The sequence below is a fragment of the Falco rusticolus genome, chromosome 4 (genome assembly GCF_015220075.1).
Source record: "Falco rusticolus isolate bFalRus1 chromosome 4, bFalRus1.pri, whole genome shotgun sequence".
In the NCBI taxonomy this organism is placed as follows: Eukaryota; Metazoa; Chordata; class Aves; order Falconiformes; family Falconidae; genus Falco; species Falco rusticolus.
Genome location: NC_051190.1, coordinates 67,878,100 through 67,901,211, shown reverse-complemented (window position 1 = coordinate 67,901,211; position 23,112 = coordinate 67,878,100). Strand labels below are relative to the sequence as shown.

At 43.1% G+C, this 23,112-nt stretch overlaps 2 protein-coding genes across 14 annotated transcripts in view; one reads left to right on the top strand and one right to left on the bottom strand.

Moving 5' to 3' along the window:
• Nucleotides 1-5,774: 5,774 nt before the first annotated feature.
• LOC119147083 (Sjoegren syndrome nuclear autoantigen 1 homolog) lies at nt 5,775-23,055 on the bottom strand. 10 transcript variants are annotated; one of them, XR_005103942.1, is made up of 4 exons: nt 22,098-22,215; nt 20,666-21,122; nt 18,464-18,542; nt 5,775-6,472 (listed from the first exon to the last, which is right to left on the bottom strand). XR_005103942.1 is itself a non-coding variant. In XM_037385602.1 (3 exons), the coding sequence occupies exon 2, from the start codon at nt 21,051-21,053 to the stop codon at nt 20,709-20,711; it is 345 nt and encodes a 114-aa protein (XP_037241499.1). In that variant the 5' UTR covers nt 21,054-21,122; nt 22,098-22,215; the 3' UTR covers nt 5,775-8,539; nt 20,666-20,708. The 10 variants fall into 10 exon arrangements, 9 of the variants coding, with proteins under 9 accessions (XP_037241499.1, XP_037241500.1, XP_037241505.1 ...); XM_037385602.1 differs by lacking the exon at nt 18,464-18,542 and having other exon boundaries at nt 5,775-8,539; XM_037385603.1 differs by lacking the exon at nt 18,464-18,542 and having other exon boundaries at nt 5,775-8,536.
• The window catches only part of WAC (WW domain containing adaptor with coiled-coil), a 63,547-nt gene continuing 62,708 nt past the window's right edge, over nt 22,274-23,112 (top strand). For 3 of the 4 annotated variants that reach the window (XM_037385597.1, XM_037385593.1, XM_037385592.1), the window contains exon 1: nt 22,450-23,059. In XM_037385597.1, the coding sequence (XP_037241494.1) occupies nt 23,019-23,059 (41 nt within the window). In that variant the 5' untranslated portion in view covers nt 22,450-23,018. Of the gene's footprint in view, nt 22,414-22,449; nt 23,060-23,112 lie in introns of those variants that run through there. The other variant, XM_037385595.1, reaches the window with a different exon arrangement.

The following is a 23,112-nucleotide window of genomic DNA, read 5'->3' as shown; positions in this document are numbered from 1 at the left end:
GCAGCTGAAAAGGGAATTAAAGTGGTCTCATTTCCAGAGCAAGAGCCCTAACCTCTAGGTTGTTACACAAACAGCAGAAGGTACTCCCTGATGGATTTTGAAATGGAAGTGGCCATGGTTGCTGCTGTCTTAGATGGGAAGAAGACATGGAGCCACTCAGTTCAGCAAGGTAGCTGCATCTCTGGACAAGTGGGGTAAGAGAAGTTTAGGTACAAATGATGCTCAGGTGCCCATAAACTGAGGCACATAAACAGGGCTTTTTCTGATCATTCCCTTGGGCTGAGACATTACAGGTTTGCTCAGGATTAGCTTCAGGCATGTAGAGCTTTTTCTTGGACCTCTCCCACTGAGGTTGTCCTGCCTTCCAGATAGTGAGCCTGAGAGTCCTCCCTGCCACCACAAACAAAACCTAATAGATCTGGCCTTAACCATAACGAGGCCCTTCTGTGCAACTTTCCTCTGTTGTCCTCTACCGCATGCTGGAAGCCTGGTCTGGTGTGACCACCTGATGATAGTGGTGCAGGTAAGCAGCTCTTTCCACATGTCCCACCACCAGACCAAGAGACTTGTCCGAAACAGATGTAAACACTCATTACCACTGGGACGGTCTCTAGGAGGAAGGACTGAGAAAGGCTTCTTGTCCCTGAAAGGACAAACTTGCAAGTACATTATGGGAATGGAAAGTAATTACAAAGGTAGTAACTCCAACTCTGCATGGGATTCCTGGCATCAAAAGCTTCCCTGGGTCCTCTGAATGCTGGAGGTTGGGCTCTTATAACTTTGTGTCCTTGATCTTTACCGACAAGCAGGAAAAGAATCTGTCAAAAGAGAATTTGTGAAGTTTCTTGTCTGCTCTAGATCTGTGGCAAAGTATACCAAGTTTCATGCAAGGAAGGTTTTAGCTTATGGTCAGTAGGCAAAAGTATTCATAAGGGTACATGATGAGGTTATTACAATGTGGAGACTGGCAGGTTTATAGCTGTAAAAAATTGGCAAGCAAGAGCTAAAGAAGGACTTCAGTGTGAAACATGAAGTTGATTTGGCATTCCCTGTGTCTTCAGGTTCCCCTAGGTACATTCTATACTTAACATCACAGTTTCATCCCACAAGAACAGAAAAGAATAAATAAAGGTGAAAACTATGCAAGTGGAAAGAACATCATTGCACAGAAGTGACCATGAAAAGAGAAAAAACCACCCACCTTTCCTTTCAATTGCTGCTTCTTCAAAGATGCTGCTGTAGAAAAAAACCACTTTTAACAGAAGTTTGGTAATTGCCAGTATCCTTTGAAGGTCTTTTCCACTGTCTTCAAAGTTAAGACTTGTACTTGTCATGAGCTCATTTGTCATGAACAGGCTGGAGCTCCATCAAAAGTTTGTTCCAGCAGGGCTACTAACCGAGTGGCAAGAGCCTTTATAATCAGCCAGGAAAGATGAACAGTCCTAGCAGGTCACAGAAGCCAGTTTCTGTTGAGTGTTCAGCCCCTTGCCCTCACTCTTCCCTGGAGAGGTGCTGGGCATGACACCATACCTGCCGCTGGGAAGACATGTCCCCCTCTTCCTATCCACCTTTGTCATTTCCCTAAAGACTGCACTTATCATCAAAACATTCTTCATCAGGAGATGGCCGCATCCTCAAAACACTGAACTTCTCATTTGTAAAAAAAGGAAATGAAATACCCATGGAATTTATCTTTTTGTAAAGAAAACAAGGTCTTACACAAAGCAGGAGCTAAATGGGACTTGGCTAACGCGTGGCCCTTACACAGGTTCCTGTACTGCAACACATTTTGCTCCTGGTGCAATGCACAGTTGCAAGCTGTACACCCCGCTGAACAAAACGTGCTGGGCAGCTTTTGCCAGCGGGGAATCTACTTCACATGCTTGGAAACAGAAAAAAATATTTCCCTTTCCTAGCTACTGTAATAGTTTTTCCTGATACAGGGAATGAAGAGAAAGTAAGTTCTGCAAAGGTTACGAGCAAATACTGACCCCTTCCTCTTTGAATTCCCATTGCCATTTTGCCTAAGTGCTGCTTTCCTTTTCTCGTGGCTACTTCTGGTGGCATACAACATGCTTACTTGAACCAGAAGGTCAATGTTAGACAAGAAACTGCCCACCTCAAGGTTCATGTCTATACCAACAGTGTTCCAGGTTTACTCTGTGGCGGGACACAATGAGACCTGATGCCACTACAGATGAGTTCTTGTGACATGGGATGCATTTGGTCCCATGGCAGGGAAGTTATGTGCTACAGCTGGGAGGTATGTGGACTACTGGGGGTTGGAGCATGGGCCCCGCAGCAAGCACAGCCCCCTCCTGCTAGGCAGTTTGCTCAGCTACCTGATACAGCACATGTTGCTGATCAACACATCAGAAGATCCATCCAGTTACACAAGAGGCATACAGCAGAGGTGAAAGTTTGTGGCTTAGCTGCTAAAGTCTGTAAAGGGGGAGTTTTGTATGCATGGGATACAACTAGACAGGTCTGTGACAACAGGATGAGGACATAGTTGCCAGTTACCTTGGGAAGAAAATTTGTGTCTGTATGTGCTACTATGGAAAACAAGAAACATGAGGGAACAGCTCTCCGGCAAGTGAATGATGTCTTCCAATTTACGTCTCCACCAAGGACAGCAGTGTTCAGTTTTGCATGAGCAGAGATTGTCCCAAACAAGCCATGGCACTGAGGAATGGAGGCTGGCATCAGAACATCTTAGAAGCCCCCGTTCCCCCTAGAGCTGTGCTGTCTGTAGGAAGAAAGCCTGAACCTGCAAGAAGGCTAAGGTACAAACCCTCAGTAGGCCTTGAGAGCAACCATATGGAAGTGGCTGAACTCACCATCCCAGTAGCCAGAGGCTGTGCTGGGGACAGATGCAGCAAGTCTGGCATATTCTGGGCATGTTGGACTTGCATTTGAGTCCAGACTGACTGAGTCTGTGCAGTGGCCATTTGCTCATTGTTTCCTCTTCTCTGGTGTGGTCCCCCAATGGTTCTTGTAGCCAGCCCTTCTGAACCTGATCAGTATTGTGTTTACCTCCTGATGGTCTGCCCCTGTTCTTGCTGACTAGGTTGTGTTCTTGCAGCCATTCTCACAGCTGCTGCTGTGTATCTTCCCACATCAGGGGAGGAAGCAGGAGATGCTGCTGGCTTGTTGGATCAGCTCTGCTGATAGCTTGTTCTCTCTCCTATCTACCTAGATTGCTGCATTGCATCCCCTGACTTAGTGTTGATAAGGATTTGAGGGTTGCCATGCAGCTCCTTGAGGAAGCCAGAGAATGTGTCACTGAGGACGACACTGTTAGCCAAGTTGTCCTTTTTATTTGTTCAGTGGAAAAAATAACAAATTTATCTAAGGACAGAACAAGAAAGGACAAAATATAACAGGTAGAAAAATCTCAAATGCAAAAAAATGCTGGATCTATGAGCATCCTTTGAGCAATGCACACAAGATACTGCAGACAGGCTGTCTACAGATTTAAAACATGATTTGAACCTGCTTCTTCACTGTCATCAGTCAGGTGGAGGAGTGAAGCAGCAAGTGGCCAAAGCAAGGACCAGATTGTGAAAGGATTTTAGGTGCCTGCACATGCAGGTTGGCATCCATCAGGCCTTTTAAAAGTCCTTATGAAGCAGCGACCAATTTCATTGAGCTGCTGAACAGCTTAAGGATTACAGCCATGGGTGATCCTAAAGGCATACGAAGTACTATGGGAACTGAGCTGCAAAAGATGAACATTTAAAATGTGTTTGCTCTGATCCCAGAAACAGCAAGGAAAGTGTCAAATCAGGAAGGCCAGAGGAATCCCAGACAGCAAAGGAATCTGCAGGGCAGCAGAGGGAAGCAATGCTGCTCTGCCAGGCAAGAGCAGTTTGCATAGATTGCTACTCTGCCCGCCTACTTGCTTCAAAGTAATAATTTTCTTATTATAAACATTGTTAAATGAAATGTGTAATTCAGGAGAGCAGAACTTGGTCTACTTTCAGCAAGAATACATAGCTTGAGAGGTTTCTGAATTCCTGAATACCTCCCTGGGTTCATTTGCAGGTTTTGCCAGTGAAGCAATGCAGTTCTGCCACAAAAATATTTCTTTCACTTCTTAGCAGGCAGTTACTAGCGAGTAACATCTTAAAGCCATCATGTGATTGTTTTAATATAATAAATGAAAGAGTAGACATTTTTACCTTGCAGTGTCGTTTGAATGAGTTAAGCATCACAATTACGGATATACAAAAAATATGTTTATTTTATTGCCCCCCAAAGTCTGAATCTTTTTTTGTTTCTCCCCTCCCCTGTGTGTGAGGTTAACTGCCTGGTTTGTTTTGAGAGCTGTGTGTGCTGGATCACTCTTTGGAGGTGCTAGATCTGTCCATCGACTCTAGAGGGAAGCAAAGACAAGCTGGCTTCTCTGTAAGCCCTCACTTAGGTGCCTATAATTAGGTGGGACGCACAAGCCCTCCTGTAAGCTGTACGCCTCAGCTACTCATTCTGTGTAAAGGACGCAGCAATTCTGCTCACGCTCAGTGCCCTAATTAAATGTCTTGCAACATAATGAGGGGTGGAAATTCCAAAAATGTTTAAGACACTCACGAACATAACCTCAAGCCAAGGTTGCTATGAAATGTTGCATATGCTTATTCATCCATCTGTTAACTATTTAAGAAAAGATTGGTCCCATTCCATTTCCCATTCTCTCTTCAGCGCTTCCGGAGGGTGAGCTCCATCTCAGTAGTTTGAAATGGTAAAGCTTAAAAAAACCCCAAACCCAGAAGAGGTGCGGGAAAGGGTCTGCAGCTTGCGGAAATCCTGTGGCTGAGGGCCCGATCCTTTGCCTGAAAATTTGGGAGCACCCTGGGTGGCAGCGGGAGCATCGTGCCACTCCCGGCGGCCAGGGAAGGGGCTCTGGCAGGATGGGACGCTAGGGACAAATTGCAGTTGTTCTGTTCGTTCTTACGTCTCATCACCCATACGTATATTTTCCTCTCCAGAACGTATCAACTGCTGAGACTTCCCTTTCGGAGCCCATAATCTTCACGACTTCCTTTACAAATGTTCAGTGCTGTAAAATTAAATGCTGGAGGCAGCAGAAACATATTGCAAGTGACAAAATAAATTGTTTAATCTCCTTGCTTGACAGCAGATAAACTGTAAATCAGATCTTATCTCTTCTTAGTCAAGTAGAAATGCTGGGGGATGAACAAACTCCTAAAAATAACAAAATAGCTAAAATCTCTGCTTTCTCTAGAGCAAATGTAGCCCTTTGGGAAAGTGTAAGAAATACCATCTGTGTTTCCAAAACTCTGAAGTTAATTTGTTGCAGACATTTCTGTATTTACTGTAAATGGACATATTTTGTGTTGCAAAACAACATGTTGCAATGATGAAAAATAACCTGAATACTCCCATCCAATTAACTCCAAAGGGTTTTCAACCTGAAAAAGTGTTTTGCATCACACAGCAAACCTATCTGGGTGGTTTTTTAAGTTAGTTTCATTTGTATATTGACAGCTGTTCACAGAGGAAGCTGAGAGGGGAAACTGTGAAGGAGTTGTGACTTTTATGACAGATTATTTTTTTCTGGTTATGAGACAAGTGTATTTTACAAATAGCTACTGTCTTGGTGAGAGGTTTCTTCAGGCTTTCCTGACAATCCATTCTTTTCATTGTTACCTGCTAAGCACTGTTGCTCCTTGCAGTTCATGTTAAATATAAGGCAGAATTTCATCAAAGTGTTTAATTTGAATTTAAAAAGAATTCAGAACATAATTCTGAGGTGATAAAAATGAGCATTTGCTTTAATATAGCATATCTGATAGGAAGCCAGGGGAACACGGTACTTCAACTGACAGCAGCTAAGCATTTTGATTTAAACTATGGCTGGAATTGAGCCATGAAATACAGATGGAAATGTAGCTCTGAATTTCCCCAAAGTTCAATAAGCATTTTGGGTCCATTACAAAGGTAAGTTTGGAACTAGATTTTAATTTACACTTTTTTGAAGACTATATAGAGTGTCCCCAGTCAAATGTTACCCCGTGAAATGCAAAAAGGGAGGCAGCACTGGGAGGATGAGGCACTGTGATGCCGTGGTTTTATATTTAACTGCAAAGATTTAATATGTCTGTTTTTCTTGTAATGCTTGGCCTTTGAATGACTGAGACCTCATCCAGACATCAACTACTCCTGTGGCAGCAAAAATCCTCTTGAAGAGTTATCTTGTTTTTCTCCCAAATCCAGACAACTGGGTTATGAGAATGCAGAAAATGTGGAGTGATTTAGGCCAACGATGACGCAAAGAAGGGAGCCCCAGAAGGCAGCATGATGGCAGAGGGGACAACAAAGCTGGGCACTGTCACTGCTGAGACGAGTTCAGCTCAGAAAAATGTTTCTGGAATGCATATGTGATTCCTCATCCCCAGCTCATTGTTAGGGAGCTTAGATCAATACTGCTGCAGCGAAGATTCCCAATGAGCTGAAACAAAACAAAACATTCATGGAGCATTGCCATTCAAGAGTATGCATTTCCCAGTTAAAATGAAGGTCAGTCATAAACTGCATCTCCAGTTCCCTTGGGTTTTCTCTCCCTCGCTCCATTTTGGCGGTTTAAGACCCCTTTGATATTTGAGCAAGGCCTTTCCCTTTGCACATCTGATCTTGATTACAGTTTATGGCAATGGTAATTCTTTACCTCCCCAAGGCAGCAATTTTGAGAAGAGGAAAAGCAAGTACAGTATGATTGTTTAGGAGAGAGGCACACTGTGTAGTGTTTTAACCATTTCTCCATTTTATAGCCATGTCTCTTCCCCACAGATTGCCCTTGCACACAGCAGCGCTAATATGGAGCTCTTCCTGTGGGAATGCCCCATGTCCATCAGTGAAATCACTGTGTCAAGGCAGAAAAATTAGGTTGTGTATTGAAACACTGACTTCTGAACAACACAGTTGTGGTTTGGATAAGTTTTTAGATGCTTTCTGTTTCTTGGTGAACAAAATAATCAGGTATCAGCAAGCACCAAAGCTTTCCTTCTGGCTACAAAGTGCAGTGGCCAGGTCTCAGGGGTTGCCCTCCCCACCTCCCTCCCACCTCACAAAATGAAGGGGAGTGTTCTTGCACAGTTTCTGGAATGCAGCTTTGTAAAAGAAGGGTAGATTTCCACATGGATCAACGTCGTGCCAGTCAGAATTGCCAATCTGCTAAGCCAAAAATACACCGAGGCGTTGCATGAAGGAAAGGGATGGGTGAAACTGGGTCTTGCTCCTCTTCTCCGCATATGTGAAAGACAGAGGAAAATGTTCCAACCAAGCATATCTTGAGAGCACTTGAGACAATGTCAGGGTGGCAGAAAATGTTGGATGCCAATTTGCTTTTTCCTATGGGTGGTATGAGGCATCTTGTTACAGGCAATTACAGTAAGATTTTTTTCTGTCAATTTGTAATATATACTTAATTCTTTTATTGCTTTCACTGCTCCAGCTTAGTTATACAGTGAGCTCCTTGGTTTCATTGCGCTTTTCACAGAGTCTGCAATGTGGAGGGCTACTGAATATGAATAACTGCTCTTGAAACTCTGCACAGTCGATCTGCTCCTCAACAAAAAATATTCTTATAGACTCAGGGGGTGATTGACAAAATCATTTAATTGCCTTTCAGGCTCTACAAATGCCATCCTGTTAGCAAACACAAGTGATGGGTATGGTCCCTTTCATAAAGGTGACCACAAACATCACACTGCGAAGTGCAGGCAGGAGGCAACCTTGTCAAGTTTGGTGTTTGATTCTGTTGCCTGGCAGAAACACAAGCAGAATTGCCAATGACTTTTTTGTTTGTTTGCCTGTATAATGCATTTTTAAAAGCTTACATATGTTTGTAAATATATCTATGTGCATTTTAAATGGGTCGTCCAGAGTTCCAGTAAAACTTTTCAGTTACATGCTATATTTTGTCATGACGATACCAAGGAAATACAATAAAACAAAGGATCTTCACATTTTCCCTGAAAGAAGAAAATTTCTGAACTCCTCATACATAAGCCTTTCCTAAAGGTAACACAAAACTTCCACAGTGCAGAAGAGGAACAAAGCTGTAGCAGCTCTCACTGTTCAGTGACACAGCGAACCTGCTCAAGTGTTTTGTAAGCCAAAATTTCCACTTAGCTAATGCTAAGGAAGGGTCCAACATGGGATTTTCCCCTTTCCTCTATTACTTTAATTAGACTTTCAAACTTTCAGTATTAACTTGAAACACACAACTTCTGCAGAATACCATGTGAAGAAAAGAAGTGTTTATTGCATGTATCTGTACATTTTCACTGAGATGCAAAGGTTGAAGAGTAGGGGCCCACCAGCCCACCTGGGTAGCGGGGGGTGGGAGCATGAGCCAGCGGGGAGGCCCAGCACAGCACTGCGATCAGAGCCGGGTGGGTGCCCAGCCTGGGTGGCGAACGCTGCAGAAGGAGCGTGCTCCTTCTCTGTGTGTTCTCTCATAAATCAGCCTGATTATTCTAATGAGGAGAGCTGCGTCCCTCTGCTGTGAGCCCTGCTGGTTTACAGAGAGAGGAAAGTAAATAAAAAGGAACAATGCTGGCTGCTGCTGCAGGAGGGACCAGGGAGGGAGAACAATAGTCCTGACCCTCCTCCCCGCCACCAGCCTCTTCGCAAGGAAGAAGCGGGATGGCTTCGTACACGCCCCTGGAGTTATTCCAGATCAGAGCTGAAATCAGACGCTGCGCTCGTCAGCATCTGCTGAAGGAAAAAGCAAGTAAAACAGAGAGAGCAGAGGCATGTTGTTTTCAAGGCTCTAAGAGAACGTATCTACGGAAAGAGAAGAATGGGATACACAGCTTTGCAATGTCTGAGTAATGAATGCACTACAAATACCAACCTGAGCTCTAATGGCAGGATCAAGCCTTAGCTTTATGACTTTGGATATTTTTTTTTTAGAGTAAAGAAGGTAGATTTCAGTCTTTGAGTTAAAACTCCAAGAATTTGTCTCTTAAAAAATGTATTTTGGTTCTTTTTCTTGCTCTCTATTTAAGTAGTCTTGCAATCATGATAACTAGAAACTTGTTTATTCCGTAATGAAATTTTAGATTCTTATTTACTATGCAAATCTGGAAGCTGAAGCTTTAAGCAAACCACAAACTACCATGACATTTATTACAAAAATATGAAAGCCAAAATTATGTGCAGCCCTACTCATTGTTTTTTATATTTTTGTCATGTTCCCTCTTATTGCCACTTCTCTGTGATGAGTGAAACACATCATTCAGGTCTAGATCACTTATTATGATACCCACAAAGCCTCCTTGCTATTCTTTGGACCAAATTAAAAGCGTTTGTCGAGAATAATTGTGGAATGGCATCAAAATTCATCTTCATTTTTCTGAGGATTTAATTATTTCTATTGTGATAAATTATTCTTCATCTTAGATACTAAATTTATATGCTTTAATAAAAAACATTTGAAAAATCAGACAATTCTGGCAGTTCTTGTAATGCTCTCCTCTCAGGAAAATTCCTCTGGATGTTCTCAGCAGCTTATCCTCTCTTTTTCAGCGTCAGTTTTACTAAAATGTCTTCATCCTGCCCTTTATACAGCATACTTACTTCTATCTTTAGCCCCAGTTCGATAAATTATTCCATTTCTTAATCCCATCTTCAGTCTCCAAGCTAGATGTTGTGATCATATTTTTGGCCTTTCAGACTCCAAAGCAAGCTCTGCAAATATTTGAAAACCCTTCTCTTCAGTAATTTTCTCATTTACCTTTCCTGTATTCATTTCCATGAGCTAAATATACTGTGATATTAGGAGATTTCCTAGACCAGGGGACCTCAAACTTTTTAACCAGGGGGCCGGTGCGCGGATGCAGTGGCAGGCTTGGTTTGCCCCCCAACCCCCGGCGGAGGGGTTCTGAAAATACCCGGGGCCGGATTGAGGACCCTGGGGGCCATATCTGGTCCACGGGCCGTAGTTTGAGGACCCCTGTCCTAGACCTTCTTTCAGCCCTGAAACTGCTTGTTCCTCTAATGTTCCTGGTTTTGCCAAGTATCATGCCAGGCTGATATTTCTTCTGGCAGAAGGGAGACCATGTACCACTGCTGGATGTGCTCTCTCCCAGGAGTCAGCAGCCTTCCCTTCCCCTGCCACCTGGTGGGGCTTTCCAGCTTCTGCTAGCCTGGAAGCTCCAGAGCTTGTCTCCAAACCAGACCTTGCTCCATGACACCTGCAGATCACATTAAAGTTGGACTTAAAGGAGCTTCCCTGATACACCTGAGTAACACATAGTGACTGCAGAAAGGTGGGTGAACTTGTTAAAGATAGTAAGAGAAGAATTTAAATATTCATATAAAGACAGCAAATTGTGTGTTACAGCACCTACAACCATGGATTATAAGACTGCCTTTCTTAAAGCAATCATAATTGCATCTTATTTGATTGAAGTATAACATGGGGTGAAATTTTCAATAGGACTTTGACCATGGCCAGCTTCTAGCTTTCAAAAAGACATACATCAGACCAAGCACAAAGTGGGAAATTGTTAAGTCATGAAAAATATCTAGAATTATTTATATTTGCATTTCTGAGCCTTTCATGTTACTTGCTTTTGTGTTTTCAACCTTTGAAGTTATATTTCTGTTTCTTGTAAAGGAGGGGAAGAAGAACAAAGAAAATGCCTTTATTTCAGGAGCCAGGCCTTTGAGAAATGCACCAAGAATCTTGAATCTTAAAAAGTCCAGAGCATTAGCAAGCAAAGCACAAGACCCACTAACTTTCAGTAAGCCTCGTGGCATAAAATCCTCTTGGGAACTTATTAAATTCTTCATATTATCTCAAAACTAGTTCCAGAATTTTAAAATTAGTTTTGTTACCTTCTTTGCTACCATACAGGACACAGCACTAGGATCAAAAGTTACAGACATAGAAATTCAACACTTTGAAATTCAGTAGCACTGCACAACTACTTTGGTTTTAGGGGCTTTGCTCACGCTAACGATATCATTTTAACCACAAATTAAATCATAACTTCCCAATGTAATAGAATCCCAATGTAACAGAATCCCAATGTAGCACCAAGTAGCTTGAGCAGCATGCACGCATACACATATATTTACTTTTACTTAAACTTCATACAGAGTAGAAACAAAGACTCCCAAGTCCTTCTGACAGCCTCAGTCTGAGCCTTCCTTGGATGTTTCTGTACAGCACTCACTGCCTTCATTTATTTAATTACGTACTCTTTCCCAGCATTCACAAGATGGCACCTTGTCCCATGGTCCTTACAAAACAGACTGGCTTGTTCGTGTGCTGTGGGAATGACTAGCTTGGGAAATGGAGGCTGGGCTGTGCTCTGAGTGTCCTGGCTCTGAACAGGTACCACACCTAAAATCTCTCCTGGATGAGATTATCCAGGAAATGTACTGTTAGCCAAAACAAATGATCTTCAATACCTCTTTGGCTGTGCTTTCCCACCAAACAACCAAATACAGAAGTTACTTAAATCAAAAATGTTCATGCAAGGCAATATGGGAAGTTCTAATTTAAATCCATAGAAGTCAAGTTATACTTTGTTGTGTTTGGTTGCTGCTGACTTCACCAACACCTGAAACTATAATGTATGTACCATCATAATCTAAGTTAAAAGGTCATCTTTATGTCTGAGAACAAAGCTTCACTCTAGCTACACCAGTGTAATCATACATAATGTAATAATACATGGCATACTAAGCCAGTGAAAAGGACTTTTAACTAAGTTACAGACAAATTTCATACCGATATAAGCACCAATGTGCACTGCTTCATTAAGCTCACCTAAAATAAAAAACTGATTTTAAAATTAACTAGTCTGAGACTAAAAATCTGTGTTTTGGACAAGCAGTACTTGCAACCAAGAAACTGCACACAAGAGTGCAGCTACTGGAAGGGTAATTGGTCCGCAATGACAACCAAACACAGCATTTTGTTGTTTCTCCTTTCCCTTCAATGGCTGCTGGCTTTCAGAATTTGCATGATGAAATTTTTTTTCTGAAGAAAAAAGTAAAGCTCCCATGAGGCAGCTTTAGCTGCCTCCCACATGGAATTGGCTTTTCTTAGAGCAAGTTATCCCATTTATTATTATTCATACCATTAAACAGAAAGAAAATTCTTTCCCTGCTCAGCCCAGTAATGATGTAGGAGGGAGCAAATTAAAAAAAAAGGGGGGGGGGGGGGGGGGGGGAGGAAAAAGCCCTCTTACTTGCTAATTTTGCACACAACCCTGCTCAATGCAGACCAAGGCCGACAATTTTGTCCTTTTGTGCTTTTCCTTCTCTTTGATGGAGGCCAGTACCAGACACTGCTCTGCCCCAGGTTTTTTCACTACATTATCAGAAGCCTGCCCTTTCTTTGTTAGGCACAAAATGATGCATGCTAATAAAAGAAAATAGAATTTGTCTGGTCTGGAGGAGCCAGTTTGTCACCAAGACCTTGCTATCAGTAAATAAAAATAGAAAGCTTTTTGCAAACCACCAGAATTTTAGCCAGTGTGAAAATAACTGAGACACTGTCCTCTTTCAAAAACTATGTTTGCATTCAGTCATCCTGGACAGCAGGAAAACCAGTTGTGCCTTATAACATTTTAAAAGTCTGTGCAGACACTGTTGTTACCCAGAGATTTCACAGCATGCAGACTTTTAATTGTCTCTCCTTCCTCTCTGCAGATGAAGGCATCTGGAATGTTTTCTCTAGTGAACCTTACTGGGGAATATATTAGTTTGTAAAATAGAGCAGGATTACAAAGAAAACTGCTGAATACATATGATGTCTTGACCTAACTTTTTACAAGTAGCCTTACTGTGAGCATACTCCACTCTATCTTAGCACATGTTTATTATTTTGCAATATAGGTCATATTCAGAGCTTTGAAGAACTATATAGCTGACCTGTAACAGCTTCCTCAATGAGATCACTGATCTGCAAGCTCCAGCATTAATATTCCTTTTTCCTCTTTTTAATTTCAGGTTATAGTGAGTTTGAGTTTTCAGAAAGTATTGCACTGTGTTTGAGAAACAAACTCACATCACTGCACATAGCCTTAATATTAAAGTACACCATCCCATACAGACTTTCTTTATTTGCAGAAGACTATAAACAAAGTTTGCATTTGCTAGAATAAGGACAGTCTCATTGATAAACATAATAAATTTCTGTTCCTTAACCTCCACAGCATATCAGGAATGTCACATTCCATCCACCCATCACTTCAACCTACAAGTATTTTTAGGATGGGTTTTTCATAGGATGAAACTCCTCTCAGATCAGGCATCTGTTGTTTTACTATTATATAATACTCTTACCTCACCCAATCATAACTTTTGTGGCACTATCAATCTGAATGAAATCTGTTTAACTTCGCAAAGAATTTTTCCAAGTGTGCCAGACCATGTCTGGACGATAGTATGATACTGAAAGTATCTCCGATCCACCACGTGGCATAACAGCAGCGTGTTTCTGGTCAGTATCTTGGGGTAACTAGAACCATGGTAAGCAAGGGGCTAGGAAATAGGGGCAACAAAAGCTGTTGCAGCAGGAAGAGGATAGGGCTACAAATGAGAGTTTATACAGTAGCAAGCCTGTGGGGGCTGCTGAAAGCAGAGGGTACACAACCTAAAACAAGTTGTCAATGACCAGCCTATTTCAACCGTCCTTTCTAATAGCAGACAGTACTGAAATATTAGGACAGGATTCTACCAAGAACATATTTTTATATTTTTTTGCTGTGTACATATATGCATTTATTGTGATACATGAAATAAAGTAATACTGCTACCAGCTGCCACCTGCCCTAGATTAAAATAGGTTTTAATCTGAATTCAGCTTCTTTTCTCTATAAAAGAGCCGTATTCATCCCTATCACCACAGTTCCTGACTTGCCATGCTACTTCAATTCCATTAACCCAAAATGAGCTGTGGTGGAATATGGATGCCACATAGCCTGTTGCTGTTACATGCAGCTGGAATGCTGTTACGTGTCCTATATGCTGTTACAGATTGACTGGAATTCAGATCCTCCACTGTGTTTAAACACTAAGGAGCCTCGATGTCTAGAAAACTCTTAAAGGGTGTTGGTACAAATACCTGGTGGTCTTACATAGACTAGCATAAGGTAGTAAGAAGCCTGAGAAAAACGAGACAAACCAGCAAAGTCTGTAAAGATAAGCTATCCGAACAAGGTTATCCTTGTGAAAGGTAATTATTTAGCAACTATAATTAAAAGTTCTGCTCTTCTGACATCCCCTACAGTCAGCTCCCAAACGCCTGTGAGTAGGGACTTGGAGAGAGCAGGTCTGGAAAGTAAGAGTAGCTGCTTTGGAGCTGAGATACTTTATTGTGAGGGGTGTATCCATGGAGAAATGAGTAATAATTTTAAACATCATGACGCTGCATGCAACGTGAAGTGAGTGACAGCAAAAAAGTATGCATCTAGTCAGTTATACCAAGCCCTTCCCCCAGCACACAGGTTGAGAATACATAATCCAGTTGGTTCATGTCAGACACCAAACAGGACATGAATCCCTGGGAAGCAGTCCAAGTCAGAGCATTCAGCTGAGGCTGAAAAAGTAAGGCCTCCATTCCCAGATCTGTACCAGATTTGGGGCAGATAACTACCGAGTCTCACGGTCTATCCAGCGGGATAAAGACACTAACATTCTCTGTAAGGTACTTTGTGATCTGTTGATTGGAAGCACTTGTTTATATATATCATATATAAATATATATATGTATATACTCAGCATTTTAAAACTGTTAAAAAACAAAAGCAGCATGGCATAAAAGCAAACCCTGTTTGAGTTAAATTGCTGCTGTAGAGGTAATTTCTTTCTGACATTCCCAAAGACCCATATAGTCACATGCACAACAGGAATGTGTATGGCAGAGTGCCAGGGGAGGCCTCAATGGAATACTTCATTAAAAAACAAACAAACGAAAAACTGAAAGTACGTTCCTAATGGAACAAGCAACACTTGTTGCAAATCATTTGAACTACTAAGAGGAGCCACGAAACTTGCAACTTGACTGAAGGATTAGACAGCATTTGTCCAGGAGCTTGGTGTACTACGCAGTGAATACAAACCACTTACATGCTTGTGGGTTTCAGTGGAACTTGCGCATCTGTATTTTTGAACTTGGAACAATTTGAATCTAAAGCAAGAACGCTTTAGGCTTCAGCGAAAAGCCCCTAGAGGGAATGGGATTTTAAATAAATATCCTTCTTGTGGAGTCATATCTAAAGCTGCATGTCACTAAAACACAGTTAACATTCCTTGAGTTTCCAGAACAGAAACAGGTTACACTTTTCATGACTCTTGAGCGCACAAAATTTCATAAGTGCGTCCACATGGTTGATTGCTCTTTGGCAGGGCAAATTAACCCTTGCTGAGCCCAGTACTGCAGCAGCTACACTGCTTCCAGCTATACCCGAGTTCCTGCATTTAAAGATAGTCTGGTTGCAATCAGGTATCACATTACTTGTCACTGACAACATGGACAGCATTTTCTTTTTTTCAGCTTGCTTCAGTGGACCTTGCAACAGTGAACTATGACCATTATAACCACTCAGTTTAAATTGTCTCACAACTCTTTACCATGAGCCAGACTAACAACGATGCTCCTCTCTTTTCACAGATGGGTAGTCTCTACTAAAAAGGCAGCTCCTCTTTTGCCCCATGCGCCCCTTCACACTAGCAACAATTCCTGAGGAGGTACAAGTGTTTAATGATAAATACCTTGGGTTTGTCAATTACAGCAAGTAATTCCACTTACTATTGGACAATAAGCAGCATAAGTCTCTATTAGGATTTCTGTTATTGAACAACTGCCTAAGCATAAGAATTACTGCTAGGATTTTTGTTTTCAAACACCTCACAGAATATGATTCAGACCTCAATACTAACTATATTTAAAAAAAAAATGTCTAACTGTCAGGCCAATTTTCAACTTCAAGTGTTCTTACTTTGTAAGGAAAGATGCTTTAAAAAAATTAAAAGCTTGCAGAATATGAAAAGGATTTTGTCTCTGGAACCAAGACAGATGCATGCCTGGTCAGAATGGGTCTCTAAGTTGTATCAACTTGTTAATAATGATATAACAACAAAAAGAGAGTACTACAAATAGTAATTTTATCTACTTCCGAATAGATAGGGTGATTCAAAAGCACTCAGAAAAATTTGCTATTTTTTTTACTGTGTTTACAGAATCACAGAATGGTCAGGGTTGGAAGTGACCTCTGGAGATCATCTAGTCCAACCCCCTGCTAAAGCAGGTTCACCTAGAGCAGGTTGCACAGAATCGTGTACAGGCAGGTTTTGAATGTCTCCAGAGGAGACCCCACAGCTTCTCTGGGCAGCCTGCTCCACTGCTCTGTCACCTTCAAAGTACAGAAGTTCTTCCTCATATTCAGATGGATCAACTAAATCAACTACACTAAGTGGTTTAAAAAAGTAATGTTAAGTTACAGATCTGTCGTGTACTATGATGGAAATATTTTAGTGTTCCCATATAACACATATGAATGAAAAACCTCAAGATCATTTACAAGAGCTCTCACTGGAGCATGAGAACCTACGCATACAAAGCTGAAAAAATAGCAGCTCTGAAGAGTTAACGTTAAAATGCTCCATAACCAGTGTATTCAGTATCATACTTTGGAATCATGATCAATCCCACCTCCAGAAGGAGGCTGGTAACGACTTCTCTCAAATGCTTTTTCTTGAACATGATCTCTGACTCCAGTTTTCTCCATTTTCCTCCAGTGCAGAGAAATCCTATTCCAAGAGTAACATCTTCCCATTTATGATGTTTAATTTGAACTGACTTACAAATACTACCAGCTTTGAATGACGTAGCAAGCCCACTGCTTGCTATGATCAAAATGCAAAGATTTAACACCAATTATTTTCAATGCCACTGCTAAATAAGATATCCAAGTTGGTACTAAAATGTACTAATTTACTGTAGTGGTTACTGCTGCATATGGACAGTCTAGTCTTGTACAAATTAAAAAAAAAAATATGCAAATTGTTCCACCCCACAAGACCTTGTGAAACTACTTTTGAAACCACTACAAAATGAACGTGTTTTATTAGGTCCACTTCTAACATCATGTCATTGTAAAATCAAACTACCACACTGAACTACTTTTCACACAAATCCTATAAGCCAGGGGTCCTCAAACTATGGCCCGCGGGCCAGATACAGCCCCCCAGGGTCCTCAATCCGGCCCCCGGTATTTTCAGAACCCCCCCACCGGCAGTTGGGGGGCAAACCAAACAACCACAGATGACTGCCTGCCACTGCATCCGCACACCGGCCCCCTGCTAAAAGTTTGAGGACCCCTGCAGTATAAGCTAAATCTATGAATGACCAAATAACATATAGCTCCCTTTTCTACAAGCCTGAACCTCTCCACTCATGTTCCAGTTTCCCCGAATCAGGACTCCACATCCATACTACCTCTTTACTTTTCACCCCCAAAATTAGGGCGCACCCCAATCCACTCACCTCCAGCCCTGTAAGGTGATTAGCAGAAACTGCATGTGGGGAGGTATCTCAATTGAAAGGTAATCATCTCTGCAGGCAGTTACAGATTGTGGGTGACTACTTGTGTATGGGACTTCAACCAGTGGTTTGTATAATCACCTCCACACTGAAAATTACTTCAAAATACCACCCCCAGCTGTTTCTCTGGTAACCACCAAACTCTAGCGTACATAGTAAACTTAGTTTACTTGGCAGGAGTCAACACTTAAAGGATTTGAAAAGCCCGTTGACGACTACAGTTGTATATGCTAGGTACATATTTAAGAAGTATTACTATAAAAGCTGGGAATCATCATCTCTCTTCCAGTTATGTTCTGTTATTTGGAAACAAGGTACAGGTGCCACTCCAAAAATTCAGGAAATCAGAACAGTACTCTAGATGCATTTCACTGGAGCTTTGAATCAAGCACAGGTAGGAGTTTCAAAAACTGTGTCTCCTCACATACCAAAGGAACGACAAGATATTCGACACAGCACTTAGGCACTAAACTAACTTTTGTCATTAAATATCCTAGACTGTAAGCACTCGAGTACATAACTGGATCTAGTCCAGACAGTTACACCAAATCAACATAAAAAATTAAGCCTTATAACCTGCCTTATTTCAGGCAAACTTTCTGTTACAGGCCAGCCCCACAAAGCTGCTATAATCTGCAAATTATGATTTCTGTTGTAGCAATACTGTGCATTAGTTTAGTTTCCGTATCTTCTATTCTAAACAAACTGAAGCTTTTTAAGAAAAGCTTTTTATGTCAAAACTTATACTACCTGAAAAAGCAGTGAAAAAGGTTTATCACTTCAATAAAGGACACAGTAGGTTCATTTGGGTCAATACAGAATATAATGGTAAGAGTTATTTTTGAGTAACAACTCTGCAGGTGCACTTACCTCACAATAACTGCCACACCTGGGAGTTATTCTACAAATAGGCAAGCCCTAGAGATAATATTGCTTTCCATTTGTGAATCTGAATTTAAACAGACATTTTACAGATTGGGATTACTGAATGTGTTTCTAACAAGATTTCAACATTACAGTTGAAAGCTGGGAGGCCCCAGTGTATGTAAATACTAGCCAACAGTTACATTTTCCCCTGAGTTCTGTAACATCTAAAATTCAAACATCCCCAGTATTTTAGTTCTGACCCTGTAAAAGCTACACTTACACATAATAATGGTCATGAAATAGACTTCTTTAAAGGCTTACAAAGCTTCCCTTAAAACTTCTTCAGTTTTAACAACCTCAGTAGAGAAATATGAGGCATTATTTATAATATATGCTTATTCTAAGGCAAACAAACCTGTAATTTAAAAAAAGAAATTAACTGTACTGTTCTCTGTAAATGAGGTGATACAATTTTTTTCACAGACAATTTAAAGTTCTCTTGAAATAATAAGCAGCAGTTTACATATGCAACTAAAAAAAACCCTAAAGAGTAAAGATCAAGGACTTTGTTTTTTAATACCTTTTCCTGAGTCTTCCTATTTTGATGTAAATTAATGACTACTACCAGACTAAGGGAAGAGAGAATGTCAAGAAACATCCAGTCAAATAAATCACTTTTTTGCTACTAAAAAATAGCAATTTTTTTGTTTTTCACTTCAATATAAACAAGGTGTCCTGAATACCACAGTACTACAACAATAGCTGTACCCTTGAGATTATCTAATTTTATCACCTCAGCATTACTTGAGAGAAGGCAGCAGAAATGCTATACAATTAAATTGCTGATTAGCTCAGTCACGCTAATCCCTGATGTAGCATGGCAACTGGAAGAACATAAAATCTGCTTCTTATTATTGGTGAAGAGCTATTACTGAAACTATTCATATCTACATACCCTTTATACTTGCACCTGAGACACACAGTTACAAAGTAAGATTACAATTGCACATCTTTCAGTTTAGTTAATTGGTATAGAATGAAGATCTGACTACAAGATACAGCTTAGAAATGAAGTTACTGCTGTAACACATGAATAAGCAGAACAAAATGTGTCTGTATGTACACACAGTTACAGTAACTACTAGAAATAGGAAACAGGATTAAACTGAGACTTCTGCCATGCTGTTACCTCCTCCATGATCTCTAAATGAGGTTCTATTTTAACTTCATCTGTAAGAATGCCTGACAGCTGCAAGCTACTTCTCACCATTCCCTGTTGTTCACTACTCTTTACAATCTTATTATAATCACTTAATAGATCTGTATAGAGCTGAAGAGCACTATAAATAGTTTACAGAAGTTTGTTATTGGCTTTTAGTTAAGTTAATCTTCTTTGGCCTTGTATTTAATGTAGTATTTGGCTGGACCCTAGTAGTTTTTTCAGGACTTCCAGGCACTACTGAAATACGCTCACCTTTTCCTTACCCATAAAGTGGATGAGTTGGTCCAAGCTCACGTAGTATAGCTGCTTGCAGTGCTGTGCCCTTCACATGGTACGCACACAGTTGCACCAAAACCTGTCTTTCACTACAGTTTGCCTCCTTTCTAAACAAGGCTTTGGAGTATAGCTTCAGAAGATGCATGAACCAGTCCTACAGTTTAAGCCTCCACGCCCTGCATTAGTCATGTTTTCTCACCTTATCCCTCTATTATTCCACTTAAGTAAGAGATGATTGTAAACAGGAGCCATCTTTGTGCACGCATCACAGAGACAGAACTCTAAACTCCTAGAGAAGGCTAAATAGTTTCTATTTGGCCCCTGACAGTAAAGCCTAAGCACCTGTAAAGTGAAAAGTAGTAGAATCTACTCTACTTGCATCCACTAGTTTTCAATTAAACAGGAATTTACTGGCAGCCATCTGAAGCTGACCAATAAAATACATCATTTTTCTCCTGTCCTCAGAATAGCCTTGAAGCATCACCATGTCAAAACTGACAGTCTCACATCTGCCTCAACTACCTTATTTGCAGTATAGTATAGTGTTTAAGTAATTAACTTTTTTTTTAATAGCAAAACAGCAACTTTATTTCATCTATTTTCTGGTGCATTTAAAAATAGTAATACAACATACAGAAACGTTGAAAGAAAATCCCTCTCTGCTTATACTGTGCTTGTAAGTTTTTGTGGCTAACCACGTTTCTCACCTACTGGAATTATAGCACTGTGGATTCCAAACATTTGACCGTTTCAAGTTACATTGGTTTTCAGTTCTGGTGTATGCTTTAGGCTTCCCACTTCTTTCTTCAGGACATTAAGTAAAGTTCTAGAACTATCCAAAATCTTCACGTAAGCAGCTTCAGTTTCAGCAAGAATTTTATCAAGCTCATTCCGTGAAGCTACCTTTTGAGCCAGGTTTTCACATACACACTGCAGTTGTTTGCTCAGGACTTGGATTTGATGCTGGAGTCTTTTTTTTTCTTCTTTCGCTTCCTGGATTTGTTTGTTCAGCTCTTCTTTTTGCATACATAAGTCTTCAATGCATTTCACTAGTTCATTATTGTAACCCTGAAGAACGGCTCCCTGCTGAGTCATCCTCCACTCCCCTCTCTGGGCTCTGCCACTGCTCCCTGAAGTCCTCTCTCAGCAGCAGTCTTCTGCGCTCTAAAAAAAAAACCCCAAAACCCCCAAACAAACGCCAAACACAACAAAAAAAAAGAAAGAAAAATTCTGTAAGAGAGTCAGCATGACCAATGCTATGCTAGCAGACAGAGCCGCAGGGAATGCTGCTCAGTTTAAGGTTAACGTGCTAGTTCAGAGTTATGCCACATCCCTTTTCAGGAAGGGGCAGGACAAAACTGGGCACCCACGCTATACCTTTACTGAAAGCTCCTCTCTCCTATGATACCCTCATGCCTATGCTCAACGCTGGTATCAACATACTTCTATTATGTTTTATGATATCCTAATACCATTCTGAATTGATGACGCTTTGTACCTCAGATTTCGAGGGTTCGGTCAGAAATAACGAAACGACCCTTTCCCCGAGAGAAGGCTCAGCTGTCACCGCCGGCAGCACCACCGGCCTCTGCCGACGGGAATCCTCCTCGCCAGCCGAGCGCCAGCATCCACCTCGCCGGGAGAGCGCGGGGCACCCGAAGCCAGTCCATGGGGCGCTGCTGGCCGCTCACGGGCGCCGCGATGACAATGTCACGCGTGTGTCGAGACGCGGACGAGCCGCTCGGTCGCCGGAGGCGGCCGTTAGCGCCCCTCACCCACCGCCGCCCCCCCCCCCCCCGGCAGCGATTTCACCGCGCCCGGGCCGTTCCGCCGCCAGCGCCTCGCTCCCTCAGCGACCGGGGCTGCAGCTGCCTGGCGGCGCTTCTTCAGGGGCCGGGGGCAGGGCCTGGCCCCGCGGCCGCCGCCTCCCCAGGGACATTTTAGCAACCTCTTCACCGCCGAGCGCTTCCTCGCAGAAGACGATCCGTACACAAAATGGCTCCTGCCTATACATCAAGTCCCTGGGCGGAAGGGGAGGAGGGGGTAGGTAAGAGGAGACCTTCCCTTTCCTATCTCGCGGCCGGGCGCCGCTTCCCCCCGCCCCGCCGCTTCTCTCGCAATTCCCCCTGTTGCCCCCACCTGCCTGGCGTTCCCGCCCTGTCGGCTCCCACCAGAAAGCGGCTTGGCCTGCCCCGCGGCGGCCCTGCTCCCGCTCGGCCCGGCCCGCCCGCGCAGGGGAGCGAGGCGAGGCGCGGCGCGGCCCCTGGGCGGTGGGGGCCCCCCTCGGCCAATCAGCCAGGCGCGCCCGGCCAACGGCTGCTCCGACCGGCAGTGAGTGCCTCGGAGCCGCCGGGTGAGGGGTCACGGAAATACCCGAGCGTTTCCGAGCGCGGCACCGCCCTGACGGGAGCGTGAAAACATCGCTACGGAAATAACCGATGTTTTCCGAAGACAGGTAGCGTTCGGGAGAGGAGGACGAGGCGGGCCGGCCGGTGGGAGGGGGAGGGAGGGAGGAGAGTTACGGAACGAGCCGATGTTTGCCGAAGGGAGAGACTGAAGGGCGTTGGGCTCGGCGAAGGCAGCCGATGTTTCCCGAAGGCAGAGTCGCCCGAGAGCAAAGGGGACAGAGGGGACGGAGCATGTCGGAAAGAGCCGAAAAGAGCCGACGTTAACCGAGCGCGGCGTCGCCCGAGTTTCCCGGATGTAGTTGGAGGAGCGGCGGCGGCGGCGGGCGCAGCGGGGGGAGGAGGCGGCCGCGGCAGCAGCAGCAGCGGCGGTGGCGGCGACGGCGGCGGAGTCCGTGCTCCCGGAGTGTCTCAGCGCGCGTGGGGCCGAGTTCCTGGCGTCTCCCCTCTCGCTGTGCGCGGAGGAGATGGGCCCGTGAGCGCTGCTCCCAGCCGACCTGCCTGAGCCGCCCCCTCCCTCCCTTCCCCCCTCCCTGCCCCCGGTCGGCGGCGAGGCGGAGCGCTGCCTCCCCCTCCTCCCCCCTCGGCGCCTGTGGCCCGGCCGCGGCCGTCCCCTCCTGGTCCCCTCACACTCACACACACAGGCCGGGCATTGATGGTAATGTATGCGAGGAAACAGCAGAGACTCAGTGATGGGTAAATCCCTTCCTCCTCTTCTGGCCCCTGGCCCCGCGGGGGTCTCCCCCTCC